The sequence below is a fragment of the Stegostoma tigrinum genome, chromosome 5 (assembly GCF_030684315.1).
Source record: "Stegostoma tigrinum isolate sSteTig4 chromosome 5, sSteTig4.hap1, whole genome shotgun sequence".
NCBI lineage: Eukaryota > Metazoa > Chordata > Chondrichthyes > Orectolobiformes > Stegostomatidae > Stegostoma > Stegostoma tigrinum.
This window is the reverse complement of record NC_081358.1, coordinates 19191424-19218246: the sequence shown is the minus strand read 5'-3', so window position 1 is coordinate 19218246 and position 26823 is coordinate 19191424. Positions and strand designations below refer to the sequence as shown.

General features: G+C 41.7%; 1 protein-coding gene across 6 annotated transcripts in view; it reads right to left on the bottom strand.

Annotated features, from left to right (window-relative positions):
- Positions 1-26823, bottom strand: part of sybu (syntabulin (syntaxin-interacting)) — a 99502-nt gene that overhangs the window by 45569 nt on the left and 27110 nt on the right. For 3 of the 6 annotated variants that reach the window (XM_048529143.1, XM_048529144.1, XM_048529148.1), the window contains exons 1-4: positions 20836-20916; positions 20661-20708; positions 19845-20037; positions 6356-6553 (exon numbers count right to left, since the gene is read on the bottom strand). In XM_048529143.1, the coding sequence (XP_048385100.1) occupies positions 6356-6553; positions 19845-20037; positions 20661-20708; positions 20836-20901 (505 nt within the window). In that variant the 5' untranslated portion in view covers positions 20902-20916. Of the gene's footprint in view, positions 1-6355; positions 6554-19844; positions 20038-20149; positions 20320-20660; positions 20709-20835; positions 20917-26823 lie in introns of those variants that run through there. The other 3 variants (XM_048529146.2, XM_048529145.2, XM_048529147.2) reach the window with 2 other exon arrangements.

Here is a 26823-nt window from a genome sequence, read left to right as displayed (position 1 = left end):
GAAAATGGTAGAGATCCGAAACAAGCAAAAACAGGAGTTGCTGGAGAAACTCAGCATCTGTGGAGACAAAACAGAGTTAACATTTTGAGTCCAGTGACCCTCCTTCAGAACTGCCAGACCTGCTGAGTTTTTCCAGCAATTTCTGTTTTTGTTTGTGAGTGTCTTTCCTTCTTGCAGTCAATGTTTTTAGCCTTCTTCCAGCCAGCAACTTGAAGACAGAGACAGTGTCCAAGGGAGGCTACAAACTCAGCCTGGAGCCCTGCTCTCCCTCTGCAGGTCAAACAAAACTTACTTTCGCACCAAAAAAAGGGTATATTTAAGCAATTCAACAAGATCAGATTTCAGTCATGTGACAAAGTATGTCAGGCATCAAGGGCCCAACTTGACTGGCTAATTGGAATGTTAATAAGCTAAAAGTATGGCTTTATCTCTCCCTTCCATACTCTCCACTGTGTGCCACTTTTGCTTTCCTGTTTTAGTTTTAGTTTCGAGGATCTTGATGCCTTCCTTCATCCAGAGCTTGCTGGAAACTGTTCATCTGCAATTCCTTTAAGAGATACTATGCTGGAGAATCTGAGATAAAGAAGGTGTGGAGCTGGATGAACACAGCAGGCCAAGCAACATCAGAGGGGTAGGAAGGCTGGCGTTTCGGGCCTAGACCCTTCTTCGGAAAATGAATGCCTACATAATAACAGAGTTTTAGAAACTCATGGAAATCTGTTCAGAGGATTTGCTTTGGCCTTTTTAATGAGTCCAGCAAGATAATCCATTTTTTTGACGGAAAATTAATTTAAACAGAAAATATAAACAATAACACACTTTCCTTAGCATTCCCTTCATCGGTCATGATCATTAGTGAAAATGAAGATGTTATTGCCAGCAAACAATGCAAACAAAGTTAATTTCTCTCCAGGTAACAATCTGGTTGATCAGTGCATGCAGTGGCTTAGAAATTTATGGTGGTTTATAGCCGAATGCTTTGTCAGACTTCGCTGCTGTAGGAGGCAGTGTGAATCGGCCTAGAAAAGATGGTATTGCTCAATGACAGCTAACTTTATGAAGGAGAGGTGAGAAGTTAGGTCATTTGACATTTCAAGATCGTGAAAGGTGGGCTCTTGAACAATTACAGATGTGAACACATTGTTATCTATGATACCTGAGGCAAAGTGTGGGGCTGGATGAACACAGCAGGCCAAACAGCATCTCAGGAGCACAAACGCTGACGTTTCGGGCCTAGACCCTCCTCATGCTCTCTGATGAAGGGTCTAGGCCCGAAACATCAGCTTTTGTGCTCCTGAGATGCTGCTTGGCCTGCTGTGTTCATCCAGCCCCACACTTTGTTATCTTGGATTCTACAGCATCTGCAGTTCCCATTATCACTGATACAATTTTAGCCTCAGGTATCATGCCTGGTAAGAAAATCTGTTTTCAAAAGCACCTGACCATTCAAAATTGGCACAATCTATAGCCGCAAAAACTAATGCAGCAAGCAAAATAAAAATACACATTGATAGGTATTAGGAAATAACAGCATAGGCTTTATAAAGTTTCTTTTTATGTACCAGGACTCGCACGTCTTAGCGAAACTCTAAACTTCAAGCTTTACATCAGGGAGAAAATATTGTGTTTAATCCTTCTTGAGACTAATATGGATGATTTCAAATTTGCCTACATTGAAATTTATTTTCTGCAGTTTAGACCACAAACTTAAGCTGTTAATATCTCCTTGTCAAGTTATGTTTCCATTTAGATTGCTTTTAGTATTCGTATTTTAACATCATTGGGAAACTAAACAAAAAGCTTTGAGTCCCATCTTCCAAGTTATTCATAAATATGGTAGGGCATTGGTCACATTCTGCTAATTATGGTTCCTATCCACTATCCCCATTCTCTGTCTCTCAGCAAATTCCTGATCAGATTAGCGATTTGCCTGGAATTAGTATTCATGTTGCTGTCCTTCCTACTTTTTTGTTCATCATTATAATGAGAAACAAAAATTGAACACTTATAACATAAATAGGTCAAAGTTTGCAGGCAGGGATTCAGATGGAATCAAAACTAAATACAACAAATATATTTTTTACCTTTTTTGTGTCTGACTTCGAACTTACAAGTTAAATTAGCGCGAGGGTCCTGTCCACTCTTTTTTTTCCTTCTCTCGACCTTGCTGTTGATACACTATACTTTGCTGTTGCTCAGGGAACAACCCTTAAATGATTTAGCAGTTCAACAAAATCAGCCGCACGGTTTGCCATGACAACAGAAAATGAAGGGAAAAAAACGGAGCCTATTAAAAGAAAGCCTGTTCTTGAGGGAATGCAGAACCTGGATGATAAACAGCTCTGATCATGCATGGCAACAGAACATACTGACCCTGCCAATGAAAGAAATTTGACTGGGCATATGCCCTTGCTATGAATATTCAGTTATATCTTTGAAGATCTTTGTATTATTGATAAATGTTGACACTTGCATTCTTTCTGAATTCTAAATGTCTTGTATTTTAAACAGATAAGTTGTAAAAATTGCAAGGCTCTAATCTCACCCTGTTTTAGGCTTTGCTCGCTGCGTTTTGACACTACTTAAACCCCCTTGGCAATTCTGTTTTGTAACTAATTCCAGGTACACACCGTTCTCCACAATTTAGCTGCAACATATTTCATTCAAACCTGGTGAGGAAGCCTCAAGTTAAATCATCAGAGCCAAATCTGCATATATAAAGAGGATTCTGCCATCATGTTGCCTGCTGCAGGAGGTCAGATTGGGACGGAAGGGGAGCTGTTATGTTCCCACTTCAGCTTCATTGCCACCCATCTCCCCACCTGGTTTCTGTCAGACAGGGTTGGGGGGTGGGACTAATCCATGGAAATTGTCTGCAGCAGAAAATAGCAATCCTTTGTAAGCGTACAGAAATGCATGCCTGCTTTCAAATAGACATTCTTTCAATAAAAGCAGGGCTGTGGAAGCCACTCGATTTAACATCTATTATACTGTGAATGGGCAGACAGTACTCTGTGGATGTCCAACGCTCAAAATTATGACCATGTCTCAAGATTAATGTCATGACACACCAGATGCAGGCACTGTAGGCTATCTTTGAAAGAGACAACAATAAATTGGCTACATTATCATATAAATGTTCAAACACAATTTTACATTTTGTAAGCAAATATGTATATAATCAGAGTTAAGAAAATGTCACTGATGTCTACAAAATTTGGATAAAAACACAATTTAATTATTCCAATGCTTCAAAGTCAGTGGCCAAATTATGTTTATGAAATAATGTCTCTTCTGATTCAAAGCAAATTGGAACTGCATTAACTAATACTGAAAAGGGTAAGCCATACTTTGTTACAAATACAAACCACTCAAGTTACTAGCAGTTTCTTAGGTGAAATCTGAAACTCAAAAGCATTTTCAAAGTTGTTTGTTTGCAATAGCAAACATCAGATTTGAGTGACCACAGATCGTGATTACTTACCCCAATTAAACTTACTGGCCTTGAAACAAAGCTCTGGAGTAGCAGCAACAAATTCATCTAATATGCATATTTTAGCATAATACTCTTGACATTATAAACCAATAATTAATCTGATTCATTATGAGCAATGATATCAGGGATTATCCCCGTATGGTATACACCGCTATACAGGAGTATTTTCTTTAAAATTACACTTTGCATTCCAACAACTGCAACAGATCATAACTATGAGTAGTGACAGAACCCTACAATGAACAAAACTAATCAAATCATTTAACAAAACACCAATGCCACTTTAGTGTTCTGTTCATAGTGGAAACTGCAAACAGCAAAGGCTGCATCCCATAGGAGTGCCTCACTGTGCTTTCCTAATGGAAAAAAAATCCGTCAGACTTTAACAACAATATTTGATGTTTAAACAGCTTTGATAGTAAAGGTGTCAAATTCTATTCCCTGATGTTACCAAATCCCAAAGCTTTCCAACTCTTGTTTGATTATTACAACCAGCCCATTGGTACATTCTATTGCCTAATCTCTCTACACTCCCCACTCTCCAGCTCCCCCGAACCACACTATACTCAGAGAGAAACTCCAAAATCCAAATATCATTTATTGCATCATTTTGTCTGCATTACCACAAGCAGGAAGTTCTGGTCCATCACTGACACATACTTTGTACAGATAATCAATCTTCCCAAATCTCATTGATATTCAATATAATCAACAATGTTTTTTACGCTTGTTGATCCCTCTTTCAACACTGTGTACATTAATAGTCATTTCATTCCTCTGAAACGCCAGTAGAGTCCACCATGCTTATCCCACATCCTCCCATTTCATTGGCATTTCAGGCTTCCTTCCCATTTTCAAGACCTTGAGTACCCTAACCAACTTCTTAAGAGTGTTGATCATGTAGACTTATTATTGGTCCAGCTACTACATTTGTTGCTGCATCTCTCTCCAGAGGTCTTTTCATTCATGAACAAAGCCTGTTCCACCTATGAACTTATGATGGGTGATTATGTTAAATTCATACCCTCTTCCAAAGCCTAGCTGACAGGTGATAATAAATTTTCCATAACTGAAGCCTCATCCCTAGACTATACATTCCATCGACTGCCTGACCAAGACAATTGTGGGGATGTTGTGGCACTTACCACTAAGTCAGTCCCCTCAGTCATCTGGTACTTGATCCTCCATTGAGGATCTTGACCCGATCTCTCTCTCTCCAACCTGTCGTTTAAAATCCTGATTCTCTACGACTGCTTCAAGTGCCAGGCCAATTTTCTCACCAAACTCTCTTGATCACTTTTCTCCCTCAAGATCTAAATGGCTTTACACCCTCATGGATTTCAGTTTTCATTTCAATTCATTAATTCTCCTTCCTCTGAGTTCATTCTCTTAACTCGCCCTTCACGTAAGACCCCGATTTATCGTATCAATCTGAGGTAAGGCCATTTCGAAACTCTCTGCTTTCACTACTAGTCTTAGTCTTTACTTGTTTAGTCTCTATGGGTTACAAGAGTTTTTTAGTGATTTCTTTCATTGCTGTCTCATTTTATATTTACATAAGATTAAGAAGTATCAAGTGCATCTCTTATTGATACGTTCACTGCCTGTTTCATTGACATTTTTGTAGAGCTAGAGGTACACTGGTTACTTTTTCCTCCTCAGGTACTTTACTCAAATTATTACTGTTAACATTCATACTGTATACTGTGTAAATAGGCATGGAAAGGCATGTATTATTATGGAAGGTATGAGAGACCACTGAGAGTCAGCTGGGGGACATGGGCTTGCAGGGAGGAGGTTATGACAATAAATAAGTAGATCTTTTGAGATTACAGGTAGTTCTCCAATAACACGATAGTTGCATTCTTGTGTGACTTTGCCCTATAGAAATTTGCGTTATCGGGAAATTGCTGCAGAAAATTGTTACATTTGTATGGTAGAAAGTTTGCATTATCCAAACAACATTCACTATTCATCAACTGTATTACAGCCAATTTGTTTTAATGAAACACACAATATAGCAGAACTACCTGTGTTTTTCAAGATGTTCCTGTATTCAAACCAAGGCTTGTGACTCTTCAGAGGGTCCAAAAACCACAAGTTATAGTCATAGAATCATATAGCATAGAAAGAGACCCTTTGGCCCAACCTGTCCAAGCTGACCAACTCTTCCAAACTAAAGTAGTCCCAGCTGCCTGCATTCGGCCCATTTCCGTGAAACCTTTTCTATTCATACGCCTATCCAAATGTCTTAAATGTTGTAAATTACCTGCATCTACCACCTCCTCTGGGAATTCATTCCACATACAAACGACCCTCTGTATGAAAAGATTGCTCCTCAGGTCCCTTTTAAATCCTTCTCCTCTCACCCACCCTTGCTAGTATTTAAGGGCATTGAGCCTGGAGCAGGACGCGGTAAATCCAGCAGCTGCAGCTGGCTACACAGTAGTAAGCCTATAGAAACAATGTGGTGTGGATTTGGGCCTAATATATAAAAGGCATCCAACTCCATGGAAATCATGCAGGAGTTGTGGGATGTTTACCCTGCAAAGGAGTTACCCAGGGAAGGAAATGAGGATATGGGTTCATGATGCTCAGCCTTATTCCATGAAAGGTGGGAATGGGGGCAGGCATTGAAGGCACCCTTTATTTTTAAATGGCTCATGAATGTTTGGCCTATTATATCATGATCCAAATTTACAAAACCACCATGACAGTTCTAAAAGTAGAGAATAACACTTAATGAATACAGTCCTTCTTTATTCTTGAATCTCTCAAGCTGGGGACCACCCAACTGAGTTTGGATGCATTTCAATATTGTTCACGTGACATCAACAGCTTTAAATTGCGGTTCCCTACCTGGCTGCACCAGACATAACTTTTGGTCCCTCTTGTGTCTGATGTGCTGAATGCTCCACTCTGCTGCAGTTCCAGGGTTCAGCTTCCGTCCACTTTCTTCTTCTTCACTCACTGTGGGAAACGTTGTCAGGGAACTGGCTGACTTCGAAGGGGATTTAACTGGAGACACCGACTGACTGCTGGGACATCCTGTGTCATCTGTCCAACAAGAACGAGAAAGAATACAAATCAGGGGATTGGAAACCCGAAGCTCGACTGTTCCCAAGGCCTGACAAATGTACTGTTTCTGGGTTGCTGGTGCAATGCTTTTTTCACAGGGAAAGTCTTCAGTTAAGTCAAAGATGAGTTCAGACTTCATCTACATCAGTAGGGGTGCTGCGTCCCAGCAGAAACAGGCTCTAACGGGCGAATCTCTAAGACAGACTGCATCTGTGTAAATTATTCATCTACTGATGCACGACTGTCATCTTCAAAACTAACGCACTGAAAATATGTTAGGTTTGCAGCTTTAAAGCAAAAATCTACTTGGAAGTAGGAATATCCAACAATTCTGTTGTTGATTTATGAATTCTATATATTGTAGTCTTCATGCAATACCAAATATGGGAGTCCAGGATCGTGGACTGAATTTTCCCAGCCACTGAATATGGGCATTGGCAAGAATGTTGAGGGCAAGGAAAACACCAGTTCTTCAATGACATGAAGGGTGAGATGCTTCATTGTACACATTACATAAATTCAACAAATTGCGGAGATGTTGAAAAACTTTAAAGCAGGAGTAATAAAGTGGTGATTTTCCAGGGTTGTTCAAAGTTATGAATTGTCTTGATAGAGTTTATGAGAGTTTTTTTTTTCTCAGCGGCAGAATGGTTGCCAATGCTAGGATGTAGATGTAAACTTATTGGCAAAAGAACCAGTGGTAATTTGAGCAAAACATTTTCTTTACATAGACAGTTTTGGGCTGGAATGATTAGCTGAAAGGATGGTTGCAAGCAATTCTGTAATAATGTCGTGAAATGATTGGATAAGTACTTGAAAGGAAAGCACTTATAACGGCTTGGTGAATGAGCACGGATAGCTCCATGAGAGCCGTGATGGGCTGCATGAAATGATCTCCTTCTTGAGATAGTAGTAAGGAGGGGGGACATAAAGTGTTGGGGGAGAGAGACGGCTCTATGCAAAATGGCAAGTAAAATCAGCAACATTCCAGACTTAAGAAATAAGCTGCCTGCTTCCATTTTGCAACATGACCCAACTTTGTAAAATAACTTTGTAAAATTATCGATTGAGGCATTTATACCAACACTGTTACAAAGTTTATCATTTCAGGATGAAATAGCTGACGGAAAATTGGATATTGTTTTGATAGACGGCACAACTTATAGGGGGCAGCACAGTGGCTCAGTGGTTAGCAGGGATCCGGGTTCAATTCCACCCTCTGGCGACTGTCTGCATGGAGTTTGCACATTCTCCCTGTGTCTGTGTGGATCTCCTCCAGATGCTCTGGTTTCCTCCCACAGTCCAAAGACATGCAAACTGGGTGGATTGGCCATACTAAATTGCTCATAGTGTTCAGGCATGTGTAGATTAGGTGGGTTACAGGGAGATGTATCTGGGTGGGATGCTCTGAAGTTTAGTGTGGACCTGTAGGGCCAAAGGGCTTGTTTTCACACTGTAGAGATTTTAAGAAAAAGAATGCTGAGAGTTTACTTTGTCTATCAGGCAATATTAGAAGTGCATTTCTATTTTGTAATTGAGCGGGGTGGCTGGTTCCCAAGCACATGGTTAAAAGTATGTGCGTTGGGCTGCTAGAAATAGCTGCAGATAGTCAGTGACAAGAGATCAAGTAAGAAACATAGCCAGGCACAGCAGCAAGAGACAAGCACCTCGTGAGGATTGATAACACACAGACCAGCACAGTGGAAGCATTCAGGGAAGTAAGGCATGAATCTGGGGGACAGCTTTTCAGAATTTCAGAAATAATTCATTAGATATAAACAAATAGTTTAGTTACAATCTCTTCTTGTTAAATAACCTTAAACAATATTCTAACTTCAAAAAAGGTCCAAATCTAGGGACTGTTATGCTTCTAGCAACTGCATTATATTTACTTGTGAACAAATGAGCTGACCTCACCAGATCAAGCAAAGTCAGCTGATTTGTGTAATAATTGCTCTTGTGTTGTAGGTACTGAACCTACCCGTGATGTGGGAGGCTGGGAGGCCCAGGTCCAAGTTCTACCTGCTCCAGAGATGTGTGACAACGTCGCTGAACAGGCTGACTAGAGAAAATTAGGTCAAGTGGCGACATGGTGCAGTGGTAGCGTCCCTAGCCTGAACTGGGAGGCCTGGGGTCAAGTCCTAATGGTTCCAGAGGTTTGCTCTGAACTGACTGATTAGAGAAGTGGTCAAGTGCAGCTCTATGAAGAATTGGAAATATTAAGACTCCGCTGTCATGAAGCAGCTCCCTGTGGTCGGGTGTGGTGTATTTTCCATGCTTGACAGAAAGCGTCCTGGGCATTACGCAGATTAGGAAACAGGTAAGGGACAGTAAGACAGGGGATCATGAATAACAGGTCGTTTAGCTCACTGAATCTGCTCTGCCATTCAATTACTTGACGACTCACCTAATAATCCTCAACTGCATTTTCTTGTCTTTTGCCCATAACTCTTGATTCTCTTACTGGTTGAAAATCTATCACAGCCTTGAATATAAGTAATGATCCATCTTCTACAGCCTGTTGTGGTAACGAATTCTACACGTTCGTTCGCCTTTGCGAAAAAACTTCTCATTTCTGTTCGAATTGGGCATCCCTTATTTGGAAGTTACGTACCCTGGTTCTGGACTCTTCTGGAGAGGGATAAAAAAAAACCTTTCCACAGCTATGCTGTGAGACCCACTAAGAATCCTACATGTTTCAGTAAGGTTGTGATCCACATCCCCCTGTTGCTCCCTTATTCATTTGCCCTAGTGATGCCTAGATCCCAAGATCAGAAAAAAAGGTTCAGGAGATAGCAAGAAGTGCAGACGCTGGAGTCAGAGACAACACAAGTGTGGAGTTGCAGGAGCACAGCAGGTCAGGCAGCATCGCAAGAACAGGAAAGTTGATGTTTCAGGTCAGGACCCTTCTTCGGAAAATGAAATAAAAAGTTCAACTGCTCCAGCAGCCTCGCAGGGTAGTGAATTTACAGTGAAACCTACATTTTACATTCGAGTGCAGCCTTCCAGATCTCATTGCACCGGCTGTCAAGCATGAAGCACTGGCGAGATTCAAGCCTCAGGCTCAAATGCACCATTTTGTGACGACGTATGACTGATATCTGAAAGAAGGCAGGAATTCAAGATGAATTCCATCATTTGGCGAGTATTCTTCCTGCTGTAGAAAGTGCCCTACTTTACTTTGGTTATAAACATCTTAAATTTGACAAAGATCTAAAAATCCATTCACCAGCAACAACAATCTGATTCTCTTGACTCATACGTTGACACATTTTCAAGTAATGCTGATTTACTTCCATGCCTGTTTAACCTGTGTTACTGTTGGAAGATTTTGCACACCAGACATCAGAAATGGAAAACTAGCAATTAAGCAAGAACCGAACAGATACACATGTTTACTGTTACTATCCTGCGCATAGTCTTGTTAATGCAATCTCAGCTGAAATTTCACAATTTTCATTTGGTAACGGTCAAGAGAATTACAGAATTGTTACATTGGAGGAAGAGGGTCTTAAACCCAGTGTGTCAGCACTGACTTTCTAAGCATTTTACCTTAATGCCAATAATGCTGCACATTATTTTCTATTTAACTGATTATCTCATGCTCTCTTGAATGCCTTAATCAAACTGCCTCTACCGCACTTCCATGTTGTATGAATTGTTTTTTCTAACTTCGTATTTTTTCTTTTGTGAAACACTTTAAAACTATGCCATATACATCCATTATGGTGGGGATAGTATCTCTCTATTTACTCTGTCCAGCATGCTCATGACTTTAAAATGTCTAGCAAATCTCTCCAGTGGCTCCAAAGAAAATAAGTTTCAACTTTTCAAATCTTTCCTGATAACAGAGGTATCTCTTCCCAACTTTCATTCTCACAAGCTTTTTCTGTATTGTCTCCAGTGCATTCATATCCTTCCTATAACATGGCACTCAGAACAGAACACAATACTTCAGCTGAGGTCTTATTTAAGTTCATAATAACCACTCCACTGTAGTACTCTGTCCATTAGAATACTGTACGTTTCATTAATTGCTCTCTGTGCGTGTCCTGCACATTCCATCAATGTGCCAACATCCTTCTGAAGTTCTACACTTTCCTCCTCGCAGCTTGTCTCAAGTATTTTGTCAAAACATGGGATGAGTTGTTTCCCAGACAGAACTTTGGAGTTACATGTGGGTGTGCGTTGGTGGGAGGGCTTAGTTATTTGCAGTTAAATAGCCTTCAAATAGTAAACCAAATTGCCCATATATTACATTTAGGATTAGGCCTCCTAAGTGGAAGATTGTGTTTTATTTGGGGAACAGGGCTTTAAGAGGAGATGAAAATTAAAATTGAGCAGCCATTTTATTTTTCATTTTTCTAACATTTATATGCACATGGTTAAAATGCTAAACAAAAGGAAAAGAACATTTCTCGATTTGAAAATGCATTTAATAACTGAACAATTGTAATTGGTCACATTGATACATACACCCTCAAAAAACAGGGCTGCATTAATTTTAGCCCAGAAAGAATTGTTGCTAAGATAGGATGCCTCTAAATGCTTCCTGTACCACAGACATATTTATGCAGGAGAGCTACTGGGAATGCTACTGGATGAGTAACCTGCAGGGAAAAATCTACTTTATCTTGTCCTCATAAATGTACATGTCATATATACACCTGTCCATGGTTAACAGTGACCACAGCACAGTCGTTTTGGGGAAAAAAATCCTATCTTCACACTGAAGTTACCCTCCATCATATGATGTGGCATTACTATAATGTTAAATGGAACATATTTCAAACAGATTGAGCAACTCTGGTCCTAGCACCTTTCAGATGTTCTGTGCGATAAGAAGAGAAATTGTGTTTAAACAATATCATCAAGTTGGGAAATGAACTCTAGTCAATGAAGATTAAAGGAGGACATGCCAGGAGTAGCAACAGGAATAACTAAAATGAAGTGTTAACCTGGTGAGGGTATGACACAGGTCTACCTGTGTGCCAAGCAGCAGAGTTAGCATGCAATAGACAGGGCTAAGCGATTCCACAACCGATGGATTTGACCGAAGTTTTGCTGTCCTGCCCCATCAGTCATGAATTATGGCAGGGGGAGGTAAAATAAACATCCACATTTTCAACAGTGCAAAAGTCCAGCATCTAAGGGTAAATTTCAAGGCTGAAACACTTGTGTCGATCTTCAACTAGATGTGCACAGTGGATGATCCACCTTGGTCTCTATCTGAAGCCCCCAGGGTCACAGACAGTCTTCAACCAATTCCATTCATCCATGTGACATCAAGAAATGGAGAAAGGCACTGGATATTCCAAAGGCTGTGGGGCCCGACAGTATTTCAGCTACAGTACTTGTGAAGTATTGTGCCTTTAAGAGAGATGCATTGTGCCCTGTTTCTGTGGCAGAGAAATGTTGCCACAGTGATGCCAAAATATCTCCTTCAGACAGGCAGTCAGTAAACAGCTTTTGAGTTCTCCCTGGGCGCTTTTTCCAAAAATGAAACAAATGAATCATGAATGGATGGGTTCAGGGCTCACACAGATCCAGGAAGGTTTTCAGCCTTGCTTTCAGTTAATTGAAGGTCTGCTGGCTGTTGAAAGCTGCTACAGGAAAGGAGCAGATGATACGCTTCCTTTTAGAAATCAAAAGGGGCAGACTGTTTCTTCCTCTTGGGCTAAAGTGAGAGAGCATGTGAGAATCCTAACTGTTTTTCCAAATTGCATTTTCCCCAAAGGGTGTGTTCATTGGGATTCTGCCAATACTGGAACAGTTGATGATTAGTGGTTAAATAATACATTATCTTGTTAAGCATTTTGATATAGTTAAAGTTATGCAAATTCATTTTTTCCTCTGTATTTTAACTATGATAGAAGAACAAAGTTTTTTGATGAAAGCTTGGTGGTGGGCCAACTGAACCACATCTGGAACACAACTCCAACACTTGCCTTCAAATAAATATGTTAGTTGCGGGCTATCTCCTTAAAATACTTTGAGAGGGGGACAGGAGGGTTGTTGGGGATGGGGGAGGTGGCGCTGTTGGTCTGGCACTGCTACACCTCTAACTAACTGAGCTGTTATCATGTAGATTGAACACTGGCATCTACCCATTAATATGGAAAACTGAAAACTCAAAGACCTGTGATAATAAAGTGTGAAGCTGGATGAACACAGCAGGCCAAGCAGCATCTCAGGAGCACAAAAGCTGACGTTTCGGACCTAGACCGGTCATCAGAGAGGGGGATGGGGTGAGGGAACTGGAATAAATAGACAGAGAGGGGGAGGCGGACCGAAGATGGAGAGAAAACAAGATAGGTAGAGAGGAGAGTATAGGTGAGGAGGTAGGGAGGGGATAGGTCAGTCCAGGGAAGACGGACAGGTCAAGGAGGTGGGATGAGGTGGTAGGTAGGAAATGGAGGTGCAGCTTGAGGTGGGAGGAAGGGATGGGTGAGAGGAAGAACAGGTTAGGCAGGCAGAGGCAGGCTGGGCTGGTTTGGGGATGCAATGGGCGGGGAGGGGACGAAATGGGCTGGTTTTGGGATGCAGTGGGGGAAGGGGAGATTTTGAAGCTTGTGAAGTCCACATTGATAGCATTGGGCTGCAGGGTTCCCAAGCGGAATATGAGTTGCTGTTCCTGCAACCTTCGGGTAGCATCATTGTGGCACTGCAGGAGGCCCATGATGGACATGTCGTCGAAGGAATGGGAGGGGGAGTTAAAATGGTTCGCGACCGGGAGGTGCAGTTGTTTGTTGCAAACCGAGCAGAGGTGTTCTGCAAAGCGGTCCCCAAGCCTCCGCTTGGTTTCCCCAATGTAGAGGGAGCCACACCGGGTGCAATGGTACAATATACCACATTGGCAGATGTGCACGTGAACATCTGCTTGATATGGCAGGTCATCTTGGGGCCTGGGACAGGGGTGAGGGAGGAGGTGTGGGGGCAAGTGTAGCGCTTCCTGCGGTTGCAGGGGAAGGTGCCAGGTGTGGTGGGTTGGAGGGGAGTGTGGAGCGGACAAGGGAGTCGCGGAGAGAGTGGTCTCTCCGGAAGGCAGACAAGGGTGGAGATGGAAAAATGGGTTGGGTGGTGGAGTTGAATTGTAGATGGCGGAAGTGTCGGAGGATGATACGTTGTATCCGGAGGTTGGTGGGGTGGTATGAGAGAACGAGGGGGATCCCCTGGGGGCGTTTGTGGCGGGGGCGGGGTGTGAGGGATGTGTTGCGGGAAATGCGGGAGACGCGGTCAAGGGCGTTCTCGACCACCGCGGGGGGAAAGTTGCGGTCCTTGAAGAACGTGGACATCTGGGATGTGCGGGAGTGGAATGCTTCATCCTGGGAGCAGATGCGGCGGAGGCAGAGGAATTGGGAATAGGGGATGGAATTTTTGCAGGACGGTGGGTGGGAGGAGGTGTATTTTGCAGGAGGGTGGTTGGGAGGAGGTGTATTCTCCAGCATCTGCAGTTCCCATTATCACTCAAAGACCTGTGGATGTTGGAAATCAGAAACAAAAAAACCCAGAAATTGTTGCAAAAACTCAGCAGGTCTAGCAGCATCTCTGGACAGAAAAGACAGCTAACATTTCAGGACAAGTGACCCTTCTTCAAAAGGGATGTGGAAAACTACCCAGCTCTGCTCTGTCCACAAACAGCAGAACAAATCCAACATGGTAAACAGTGACCGATCCAGCCTACTCTCTCTCATCCGCAAAGTAACAGAAGGGGTTGTCAACAGTGTTATCAGGGTGCAATTGCAAAAGGAATAAACTGCTCACTTACGTAATAATAAAATGTGAGGCTGGATGAACACAGCAGGCCCAGCAGCAGCTCAGGAGCACAAAAGCTGACGTTTTGGGCCTAGACCCTTCATCAGAGAGGTGCTCCTGAGATGCTGCTGGGCCTGCTGTGTTCATCCAGCCTCACATTTTATTATCTTGGATTCTCCAGCATCTGCAGTTCCCATTATCACTCAAACTGCTCACTTCCACTCAGTTTGGGTTCTGATCAGGCCACACAACTCTTGACCTCATTACAGCTTTGGTCCAGCATGGACAAAAGAGGAGGTGAGTGACACTACCTCAGTCATTAAGGCTGCAGCTAAGAATGGTATAAATGAACCCAAGGAAAACTGGGAATCAAGGCTGTTGGAGTTACACATGTTGGAGTTAGATAGTACATGTGTGAATACTAGAGGTCAATTATCTCATCCTGAGGACAGCACTGCTGCATTGCCACAGGCCAGTGTCCCAAGCCCAAACACGTTCCACTGTTTCATCAATGACCTTCTCTCTACCATGTTATCAGAAGTGGGGACGTTTGCAGATGATTGCACAATGTCCAGAACAATTCATGATTCTTCAGATATTAAAGTAGTCCATGTCCATTGGACAGCATCCAAGCTTGAGCCCATAAGCAGCACGTTTTATCTGCTCCACACAAGTGCCAATCAATGACCATCTCCAACAAGACAATATCTAACCATGACCTCTCGATGTTCGATAGCATCACATCCTGCCTACCATCAACAAGTAACGTTCAGAAGTATGATGGAATACTTCTCACTTGCCCGAATTATTACGAATAATCCCCACTTGTCTGAATGAGTACATCTATCTCCAATAGTCAAGAAACTCAAAGCTAGCAACAACTTAATTAGCAATCCACCACGTTCAATACTCACTTCTTTCACCACTGATACACAGTGGTAGCAGTGTGGATGATCCACACATTGCCGTACATTGATTCACTGTGCATCCTTCAATAGCACCTTCCAAACTTGCAACCATTTCCACTTGAGGGCAGGAAAGTGGGCGTAAGGAATATTGGATCAGCGATGTCCCTACTGAATGGCAGAACAAGCGCTCGAGGGACTGAATGTTCTACACCGTTCCTATCTCTTATGATCTGATAGGAGGATAAGCCCAGCATATACATGGGAACATCATCACCTGCAAGTTCCTTCTAAGGCAGACACCAACCTAATTTGAAAAGTATCGCCATTCTTTCACTGTCACTGGGACAATATCCTGAAGTACCTTCCCAGAAGTTGTGGGTGTCTACATGCCAAGGAATGTAGCAGATTAAGAAGGCAGCTCACTACGACCTTCCTGAAGGTAACTGGAGATGCACAACAAATACTTACCCAGCCAGCAATGCCCACATCCAGTGAACGAATAAAAATCGAACACTTGTGAATGTCTTCAGTTACAAAATATATTTGTGCTTCAACAGTCCTTCCCATTTCAACATACAAAATAAAGAAATTACAGATGATAAGACGAACAAGGTCAGAACTTCATGAGTTATGCAAGGGGCCTAGGGAGTGTTGTCGAACAGAGAGATGCAGGGGTTCAGGAAAATAGTTCTTTGAAAGTTGCATCACCAATAGACAGGATGGTTAAGAAGGCATTTAGCACACTTGGCTTCATTACTCATACCTCTGAACATAGGAGTTGGGATGTCATGTTGTGGTTGTATGGGACATCGGTGAGGCCACTTTTGGATTACTATGCACAGTTTGGTCACCCTGCCATAGGAAGGATACTATTAAATTGGAGAGGGTTCAGGAAAGATTTCCTAGGATGTTGCTGGGACTGGAGGGTTTGTGTTGAGGCTGAGGCTGGATAGGCTGATACTTTTTTCACTGGAGATTGAGAGGTGACCTTATAGAGGTCTATAAAATCACAAGGGGCATTGATAAGGTAAATAGGAAAGGTCCTTTCCTTTGCATCGGGGAGTTCAAATCTAGAGGGAAATTTTTAATGTGAGAGCAGGAAGATTTAAAAGAGTCCTGAGGGGCAATTTTTTCTACACAGAGGGTGGTTCATACATGGAGTGAACTACTTGAGGAAGTGGTAGATGCAAGTTTGTTTACAACATTTATACAACATTTATAAAACAGGTACATAAATAGGAAAGCGTTAGAGGGATAAACAGTCAAACACAGGCCTAATTTAGTTTGGGAAATTTGATCGACACGGATGAGTTGGACCGAAGGTTCTCTTTCCGCGCTGTATTACGTTATGATTCTATATCACAAAATAAGTAGGTTTGATGAGGTTTACAGATAGTTTTTAACCTGTGTTACTCCCACCTATAAGTGGGACATAAAGTAGTATTTTTATGAAAATGGTGCTGAAATTAGGATGGTTAGATTTGGTTAAAATATAGGTCTAAATCAAATGAATGGTTGAATCAGAGATCAGTAAGATTGATGAGATAACTTCTTTTATTGCATTTTAAAATTTCATTCAGACATTTTGAGATTATTACCAGAATAAGGAAGTGCTATAGTGGTATTTGGCAGTTTATTAAGGTATAGTATTAGCTTCAGCTTTGTAAAAAATGTAAACTTACAGACCAAAGTAAGAAATATTCGTTGATGTTTCTGCCAAATTTTTAAAATACAAGCAATAGCCCATACTTATTACAATTAATGCATTTATTAATGGACTGGTTCAGAATTGGATGACATTTAAATAAAAACTTAATTAAAACTAAATGCTGATTTTAAGGCTGTGAGTTGCAAAATGATTTGTTTTTGAAGTAGCACACCAAACGTAATAATTAATTTAACCATTGCTTTTTGACCTCTGATGTCATACAATGACAGATAGTATGGAAATGCGATTGCCTCAGATGTTGAGCAAATTGGATTAATCTTCATTTAGGTTTCACAGAAGGGTCCTGTTACCTAATGTTTATCAGATGACAGGCACACCTTCAAAATAAAGTTTAGTCATGGATTCCTTCATATTTTACTTTCAAATTCAATTTTATTTAAAATTATATGCTAGTAAACTGTTCAAATCTCAATGTCTACAGCAATTACTCACGACTCATTCATCATATTACACAATGTACTGTGTATAGTAATAGCTGCATTAACTTAATTAATTGCTCAATGTGGTTGTGAACAGATAAACATGCACCATTATATCAGGGCTTAAGTCTGTAATAGAATTGAACATATTCATAAAAAACTGTTCAAAAACACATCTAAATAGAATGTATATCTTCCCAAAGAAAAATTGTATTTAGTTGTATTTAAAATATTGACAATATTAAAATATGATATTGTGAGAATATCTTCCTCAACTTACTGATGTTATAAATTTATTTTCTTATTATACTTATTGACATCACAGAATGGCAGCAGCACAGAAAGAGGGCATTCAGCCCACTATGTCTGTGTTGGTTCTTTGAAGAAGCAATTCACCTCCTACCATTCCATAGCCTTCTCTCCATAGCCCTTTACATCCATCCTTTCAGATAACAATCCAATTTTCTCTTGAATGCTTCAACTGAATCTGCAATATTATGGTGCATTTATTCTTACAGGCAAATGGATGCTTGTACCATTTTATTGGGACATACAAAGAACACTGGGCTGAATTTTTACTTGCTTGAATCACTTGCTGGTTCAGAAAGTCATGGATGATCTCAAAAATTGAGAATTTATACACAGGCTGGAATTCTGATTCCAGATCACTTGTGTGATGTCACCAATCAGATCAGTGCCTACCAACCCAGTCAGGCTCCCAGTAGAGCAGGGAGTTCTTGATGACGAACACAGTGTCAGGTAAGGTGGGAATCTTTATGGCAGGAACAGAAGTCCATTGAGGGGGTTGGTTGATAGGTTCTTTGGAGTGGGATTTCAGCGTTCTGACAGGCGGGCAGAAGTCAAACACCTGGACAGTGGGACAGTTGGGGATGGAAAAGGAACCAGGAGCTTGGGGGTATTCATGAACCTCGAAGGAAAGAATCAGAGGCTTGGATGGAGGTCAAAGACTTCAGATGAGAGGAGAATAGGAGGCTAGGGAGACTTCAGTAGCTTAGAGAATGAATTAAAGTCCCAATGGGGTGAGTTGGTGGGGCTGGCTGTGAGGTAGTGAGGCATTCACAATCCCAGGGTAGGACAGATTGATGGTGTAGCAGTTGGGGTTGTGGGGGGTGGTGGAAAGAGATGGGTGGCCTGGTAGTGAATTTAGATTGGAAGACAGTGGTTGATGGGGTGGGGTTGACAATATATACTTCAGGGGAAATGGGGGCTGCTGCAGATGTTGAAGAATCCTAGGCTTACTGGTAGGAGTTGGATCAAAAATCTGATATAGTGGATTGTGGGTTATGTTGGGGGCAGAGTGAGGAGATCGCTGTGAGGGTTAGGGAAGTCAATGGTTTGGTAATTGGGCAAGGGGAATGCGAGCCGAGGGACTGGTGTAGAGAAGACTCCCTGCTAGAATTGGATGCCTTGAGGATCCACGGGATGGGGTGAAATGGGGAAGACTGCCATAGTGATGCCAGATGACAGGAGCAGATGCCAGCATTCACAATGTAAAGGTATTCACGTCCTGGCTGCATGAGGTCTTTGCCTCAGTGAAGCTACTATGTTTTTTCCAGCTTGGGAAACATAGCTAGCCATTCCATCAAAATCTGAATGATGTTCACCACCTCATTATTTGGTTAAATGTTCCAACTTGCCTTTTTGCAGCAGGTATTTCTACTTCCCATTTTCCTGACTCAGTTAATATCAGTTGAATTTTTCAGACTTCCAGGCACCCTCAACCCCAAAGCCCAGCTCAAACCCAGCCTTTCAGATGGTTTTAATTTCCCTGGTTGTGGTTGTAGCCTTTGACTGAAATGACTGATGCGAACAACAGTGAGTAAGCACAGCCAACAAACAAAAGAGGAATATTTCAAGCCACACAGAAAAATGTGCTCAGAATCTACCCTCAAAACGTCCCCGGTAAATCCATGCATCTCCCATACGGCCTGCATTATTTACACTTTATGATGTAAATGAGTGTCTGTCTGTTGAAAAGGGTGGGTGCCATTTTATTTTCCACTCGGCAAACCGGATCAACGAGAATGACAGAAGAAAAGTTTGCTAAATAATGTTGCAAGGCAGAGTCCATGTAAATGTGTTGTGAGCACAGCTGGTTGACCCTGTAGGAGAGAGTGAAAAAAAAATCCATTGTCTCAAGCTGACAATGGTAACCAGTAAACGTTCAGCATCTGGATTCCTCCCTTTTTGGGATCGTTCCAACATTTTATCTGGTATCACATTATCTTGACCTTGGCAGCAGTCCTACAGATAGCAGGGACTGCAGTACAGTCACTAAGTGGGGGCAGCCCTGTTGTCAAACTGTAAACAGAAATGATGAGTTCCACACAAAACAAATGCCTGTGCAATGAAGAAAAGAACACGTAGTCTTTGGGGAGGGAGAGGTTTAAATAAAGCAAGGAAGCCGAATGATGAATGCCCGCTCATCAAGGAGGTACCTGAACAGAAGCTGATGCTGCTGACGGTGGTAGATCTCCGGGACTGGCCGGAGCTGAGGTCGTAATCCCGGCTGTCCTCCTCGGAGATAGGGGACTCGGAAGAAGGCGATCCTTTCTGGTTGTGGGGATAAGGGCGGAGAACCAGTCTCGGGATGCGGCTGCGTGGACTTCTCTTCTCTCGCACCTTCTGGTCCTGCCCAACACAAAACAACGTGTGTGTGCGTGTGTGTAAGAGAGAGGGAGAGCCCGTACCGAAACAGATCTCAAGCTCCCACCGATCCGGAACAAGGAGGAGAACAACATACCTGTTCCATTCCGGCTGTACTCTGCCTCTAAAGGCGGCCGGGGGCTGGCTGTCTCCGGCAGGAGCTGCTGCCGTCAGCCTCCCGGTCAGACATTGCGATCAGAGACAGACACATAGAGAGAGAGAGAGCTGCAGAGCGACACCACCAGTACCACTCACTTCCCCCACCCACCCCCCTCCACGCAAACAGACAACAGCCGCTCAGTCACTGAGCCAAACCAGAAATATATACAATCTCCATCCTCTGTCTCTCTCTCTCTCGATCCACAACATAACATTCACAGTCACCTTGCGCAGCAGCGCAGGGACACGAACTCTCATCTGTCAATTTCCCCGCCCTGTACAAAATGCGACAAAATCACCCAAACCATCAGCATCGCCCCCTCCCGCGCCCCAATCTAACTAGCTGCAGGGTTCATTTAACACATCCAGGTACCATCAGGTTGAAGGCTGATATTGGGGGGAGTGGGTGAAGGGGTTGCAAAAAAAGGGGAATACCAGAGCGACATTACCTTCTGACATTCATTAAACGGTCCCATCCCGCCTCTTCCTCCTGGAACCTGTCATTTGGGATGGGGAAAAAAGATACATTAGGCGCATGCGTGTGGCTGCAGAGGTGAGAGTACACGTGGAGAATCTGGGGTGGGGGAAGTATGCACCAGTGTGGATCAGCTAAATGTCACTGACCTTCAACAGCACATCTGACCAGTCCTCCTCGTCAACATGCAGGTCAAAGTTACACTCATTCGTCATTCAGGTTTTCATGTCCAAACCCCATAGTCTGGTCTAATTCCCCTAGACTGTGCCATTCACCTTCTTCACCCACGTATAGACACCGTAGATTTTTATCAAAATAAATTCAATGGTTTCATTTATGAAAAAATAGCTATTTTTAGGTTATTATGGAAACAAAATATTTGTGGAAGGAAGAACAATATTAAGCAATGTCTCCACCTAGTAACTGATGACTCATTTTAACCATTTTTGTGCGGCGCATCAAGCCAATATTTTGAACACCAACATTTTTAGCATCTGGATATTCCACTGGAAATGGCCTTAGAAAAATAATAACACTCACAAGTACGTGAAATACTTAGCCTTGCAATGAAATCTTTCTGTTGCCCCACCCTTCCCATCCCCCCTATTGTGTCAACTTTGCTGTTATGTAGCATCCTTGCATTAGAAGGGGTGGGTTCAACCCACACTCCAGAATTTGCACACTCAATCTCAGCTCACGTTTTAATGCAACACAAGACAGGATTTAAAAACCAAAAGAACTGAGGATGCTGTAAATCCGGAACAAAAACAAAGTTGCTGGAAAAGCTCAGCAGGTCTGGCAGCATCTGTGGAGGAAAAAAAACTGAGTTAACGTTTCGGGTCCGGTGACCCGACGGTTAGGGTCACCGGACCCAAAACGTTAACTCCGTTTTTTCCTCCACAGATGCTGCCAGATCTGCTGAGCTTTACCAGCAACTTTGTTTTTGTTACAAAGACAGGATTTAACTGTCAAAGTTTAGATGTGATCTTAAGCTGCAAACCCACATGTCATTATTCAAGGGAGAACGTCAGTGTTCCTGTGGCCAATATTTTTAAAACAATATTGCAAAATAAGCGTGTCTGTTTATTTGGCTCATCGCTGCGTGTAGGAATCTTGTTTCAAATTGGCTGACCTATTTTGCAACATTTTACGTCAGTGACTACACTCGAAATTACTTCCTACTGTAAAACACCATGAGGTCATGAAAGGCACTATATAAACACAAATTTCTGTAACTATAAGTTACTGTACAATCTCCAGCATGCAAAAAAGAACACTATGACTTGATGTAAGGTGGACAAGGCTCTGGGCAAGGGAAGTCAAAATAATATAAGAAATTTTTTTTATGCATTAAGTTGTAATGAGTCGAAACTCACTGCTCATTGGTAGTGGGGATAATCAATGATTTCAAAAGGAAATTGGATCAGCATTGGAGGGAAACAAACCTGCAAGGTCAAGTGATGTACACATCTTTCCCATCCTTGGCTCTGGCTGTCTATCTCAACCTTGAAAATACTTAACAACCTATCCTTTCCAACCCTCTGTGGTAAAGAATTCCACAGATTCACTGCAACCTCAGAAGAAAATCTTCCTTATTTCTGTCTTGAATGGGTGACCCTATCCACTGAGATTATGTTCTCTGGACCTGGACGCTCCTACAAAGGGAACCAACTTGTCCACATCTACCAAATTAAGAGCCTTCACGATCCTACATGTCTCAATAAGGTTGTCTCTCGTTGAGGCTTTTCAGTGTAATTGATCAAAGCCTTCTGAGTTTTTCAGTTTCACAGAACCTCTTCCACCATGCACTTGGGCAACTGCAGACAGGGTGCGGCTAACAAAAAGATGAATTAGAAGCTCATAATAAATTTCAGATGGAGTGCACAATAGAAAATAAAGCAGAAATCAGAAAGTGCAGTGAAGGAAAAATAATTAGTAGGCATCTGCCACTGCTTGATCAGCATCCCAGACCCACCTTAAGCATTCACACTCTCTACCATTGAATGGTGTGCATTATCTACCAGATACACTACAACAACCCACCAAGGCTCTTCTAACAGCAACTTCTAAATCTGTAACTTATAACATATGAAAAAAAAGGCAGCACATGCAGAGGAGCGCCACTACCTGAAATTCACTCAGTCACACACCATCTTGACTTGTTATTATGTCGTTGTAATTTGATTGTTGCTGGCTCAAAATCTTGGGATACCTTTTGTGCATCAATGTGATTCTTCCTACACACAGGACATCAGCCACTTAAAACATAAGCTCACCACCAACTCTGCAAGTTAATTAAGGATGATAATAAACGCTGCCAGCAATACATACATCACAAGAATGAATTTTTAAAAAATCTATCTTAAAATGTTCCCTTCACAACATAAACTCTCAATCAAAATAGACAATAACTTTAAGAGCACCACTAAAATTGTGCAACAATATAAAATGATAAAGGCTTACATAACTTTGTTCACACTTCAATAGAAAAGGGGTGGCACGATGGCTCAGTGGTTAGCACTGCAGCCTCACAGCAACAGGGACCCGGGTTCGATTCCAGCCTCAGGCGACTGTCTGTGTGGAGTTTGCACGTTCTCCCCATGTCTGCCACATTCCAAAGATGTGCAGGCTAGGTGGATTGGCCATGCTAAATTGCCCGTAGTGTTCAGGGGTGTGTGGGTTATAGGGGGATGGGTCTGGGTGGGATGCTCCAAGGGGCAGTGTGGGCCAAAGGGCCTGTTTCCACACTGTAGGGAATCTAATGTGCCAAACTCCATCACAATGTTAATGGACTGCATTATGAGAAACAGATGTTGGTGAAGCAGAGGTTGCAGATGTAAAAGCAAATAAAGAACCTGGGCCTTTGAATATACTAGCCCATCATTCATTACTTGATAACATTAGCTAACAGATTATTTACTATATCTGATTTTTATTCATAATTATTCCACAATATTTCTATGTGTACAGCATGACGAGTATTTACATGGTTAGCACTGACTATGCTGATGGTCTGATCTCTTTTCATTTTATTTCCAGCAGCAGTTGAGTAATCCTAGGGTATGTGCTGCTTCAGTCATACTAATTACAAGTGAACTCCTTTGCAGATCATTGAGAAACACAACTCTGAGACCATTATACATCTAATGCACTACATAATATCTTCACAGCTTTGTCTTTTGTTTTAGAATGAAGTTGTGAGGCACCAGATTATACAATAAATTACAAAAATAGATTAATAACTGCGAAAAATTTAGATATCACAAATTCAATGGACACAAATATTGTGTAACTTCTAATAGAAGATTCAAACAGATGAGGTAACTTTTTCTGAAAATACAAACCGCAAAACACAGAATGTTTCAAATTATAAAATAAACTTCCTTTACATAACAAGAAGGCTTCATTTCCACTGTTCTACATTCAATAAGGAATGTGAGGGGGCATGCCAAGAGCAGCACCATGCATAACAAAAACGGTAGCAAACTGTTGAAGCTGCAAGCACACAACTACGTGAATGTCAAATAGCTAGAACAATCCCACAACCAATAGATCAGATCTAAGTTCTGCAGATTGTCACATCTATTGATGAGTGGTGGCAGACAATTAAAAAATTAACTAACAGGAGGAGGGGGGCTCCTCAAATATCCCCACCCTCAATAATGGGTGAGCCCAGCACATCAGTGCAAAAGATTAGACTGATGTATTTTCACCAATCTTCAGCCAGAAGTATCAAGTGGATGATCCATCTCATTCTCTTAATGAAGTCTCCAGCCCCTCAGATGCAAGTCTCCATGCAACTCGATTCACTTGACATGAGGAAAGAAACAACCATAGCCACTGCATACTTTAAAAGCTATGGGCCCTGACTCAAAACTTTGGCATAGTAATAAAGACATGTGGTCTAGAAGTAGCCATGCCTTATAATGAGGATAAAACTAACCCAGTGAATTACAAGCCTATCAGTCTACTCTCAATCATCAACAAAGTCATAAAAGGAGTTTTCAACAGAGCTATCAGGCTGCACTAACTCGGAAATAATCTACTTGGTGACACTGGGTTTGGGTTCCAATCCTGCAACCTCTACGGCCTGAAAGAACAAAGGCAGCAGATGCATAGGAGTACTACCACTCGCATATTCTCTTCCAGAACAGACACAATCCTGACTTGGCACTACGATGTCGTTCTTTCCCTATTGCTAGTCAAAGTCTTAGAACCAGGATGTTGCCTGGTATGGAGGGTGCTAGCTATGAAGAGAGGTTGAGTAGATTAGGATTATTTACATTAGAAAGACGGAGATTGAGGGGGGACCTAATTGAGGTCTACAAAATCATGAGGGGTATAGACAGTGTGGATAGCAAGAAGCTTTTTCCTTGAGTGGGGGACTCAATTACTAGGGGTCATGAGTTCAAAGTGAGAGGAGGAAAGTTTAAGGGAGATATGCGTGGAAAGTTCTTTACACAGAGGGTGGTGGGTGCCTGGAACGCATTGCCAGCAGAGGTGGTAGACACAGACACGTTAGCGTCTTTTAAGACATATTTGAACAGGTATATGGATGGGCAGGGAGCAAATGGACACAGACCGTTAGAAAATAGATGACAGGATAGACAGAGGATCTTGATCAGCGCAGGCTTGGAGGGCCGAAGGGCCTGTTCCTGTGCTGTAATTTTCTTTGTTCTTTGTTCTCACTCCATTCCTAACAGCATTGTGGGTATCCCTACATCATATGAACTGATTAAGAAAACAGCCCACAACGACCTTCTCAAGGGCAGTTGAGGATTGGCAATCATTGCTGACCTGGTCAAAAGTACCTGCATCCCGTTAATGAATTAAACAAAATCAATTTAGGGTCTCTCACACAATAAGTAAAATGTCAAATTGAAGTATCTTAAGAGTTTTCTGTTCTTCTTTATGAGGAGTATTGGCCATAGCATTAAATACCATGTCATTGAACAAAACATTGAACTTATAAGGACAATGCCTTTTTATTTTGTGCTTTTTAAGATCGTGAACTGAAATAAGAAGAAGTTGTTTTAAAAGAAATGTTTTAAAGTAAGGCTGCATGGCTTGAAAGCAAGTAAGCTGCCACTCATAGCAAACACTGTAAACAGTTGTTTAAGCACACTGAAACTGAAATGCTTGCAGATGAACAGAATTCAATTCTGAATTGCAAAAAGAAGTTGATTCACTCTTGGTCACAAAGGCTTTTTACGTGCCAACAACTGTGGGATTGGTAAGTGACAATCTTGGGAATGGGAATAAGATATGGACGAGTGTTATGATAATTCTTGCTACGAATAGAAACCTGGTTTATGCTTTCTATCAACCTGAATCGAAAAATCACATGTACTTATTTTACAGTCTTTAACTTCTGTGACCAATTCAGGATGAGTGGGGCTTAACTTCCAGCATGCTACCCCCGTGAGTCATGACAATCCAATAATTTTGCTGAGTTGAATTTGTAATCATGGAAAGAAAGAAAGAGTGGTACTAACGGATTAGTGTCTCAACCAGCTGTGCACAATGTCTGTTGATATTTTACTGTGTTAGCTGATCATTTACTGTAGCATGGATTAGAAAACATGTAATTATACATGGCTGTCATTTATTCATAGTAAGAATCCAGGCAGAAAACCAACAGGTACTTGACATTTTTAACAGCTCAAATATTGAATTAAAATATTACCTTCAGTATAGTGTTTTCATTGGACAAAGTATTCGTACGATTCTGCATCGTTAATTTAAACAGTGACCACTGAATATCGTGTTTGCATCCAGTACAAATCAAAAATATTATCAGTGTAATGCAATTACTACAGGGAATAACTTAATTAAAACAATACAAGACAGTTTGTAGTCTATTACAATTATTACCCGACTAGCTGCATTTATTTTCTCTACAGAAAAAATTGCCAATAATAAATGATAATCAAAGTATATGTGATATCTAATGCCATCATTAATGTTCAATGGTTCTTCCTCTTTTTGTCTATTTCCCTCAAAGAATCTTCCTTTCCTTTTAAAATAAGTGGAAACAGCTAACTGTACTCACCCTGCGGAAATCAACCAGTTGATTTAACTTCTGCTGTATCATGTGGAATCCAATGTCTTCTAAATTAGCCTACTCTTCTGAACAG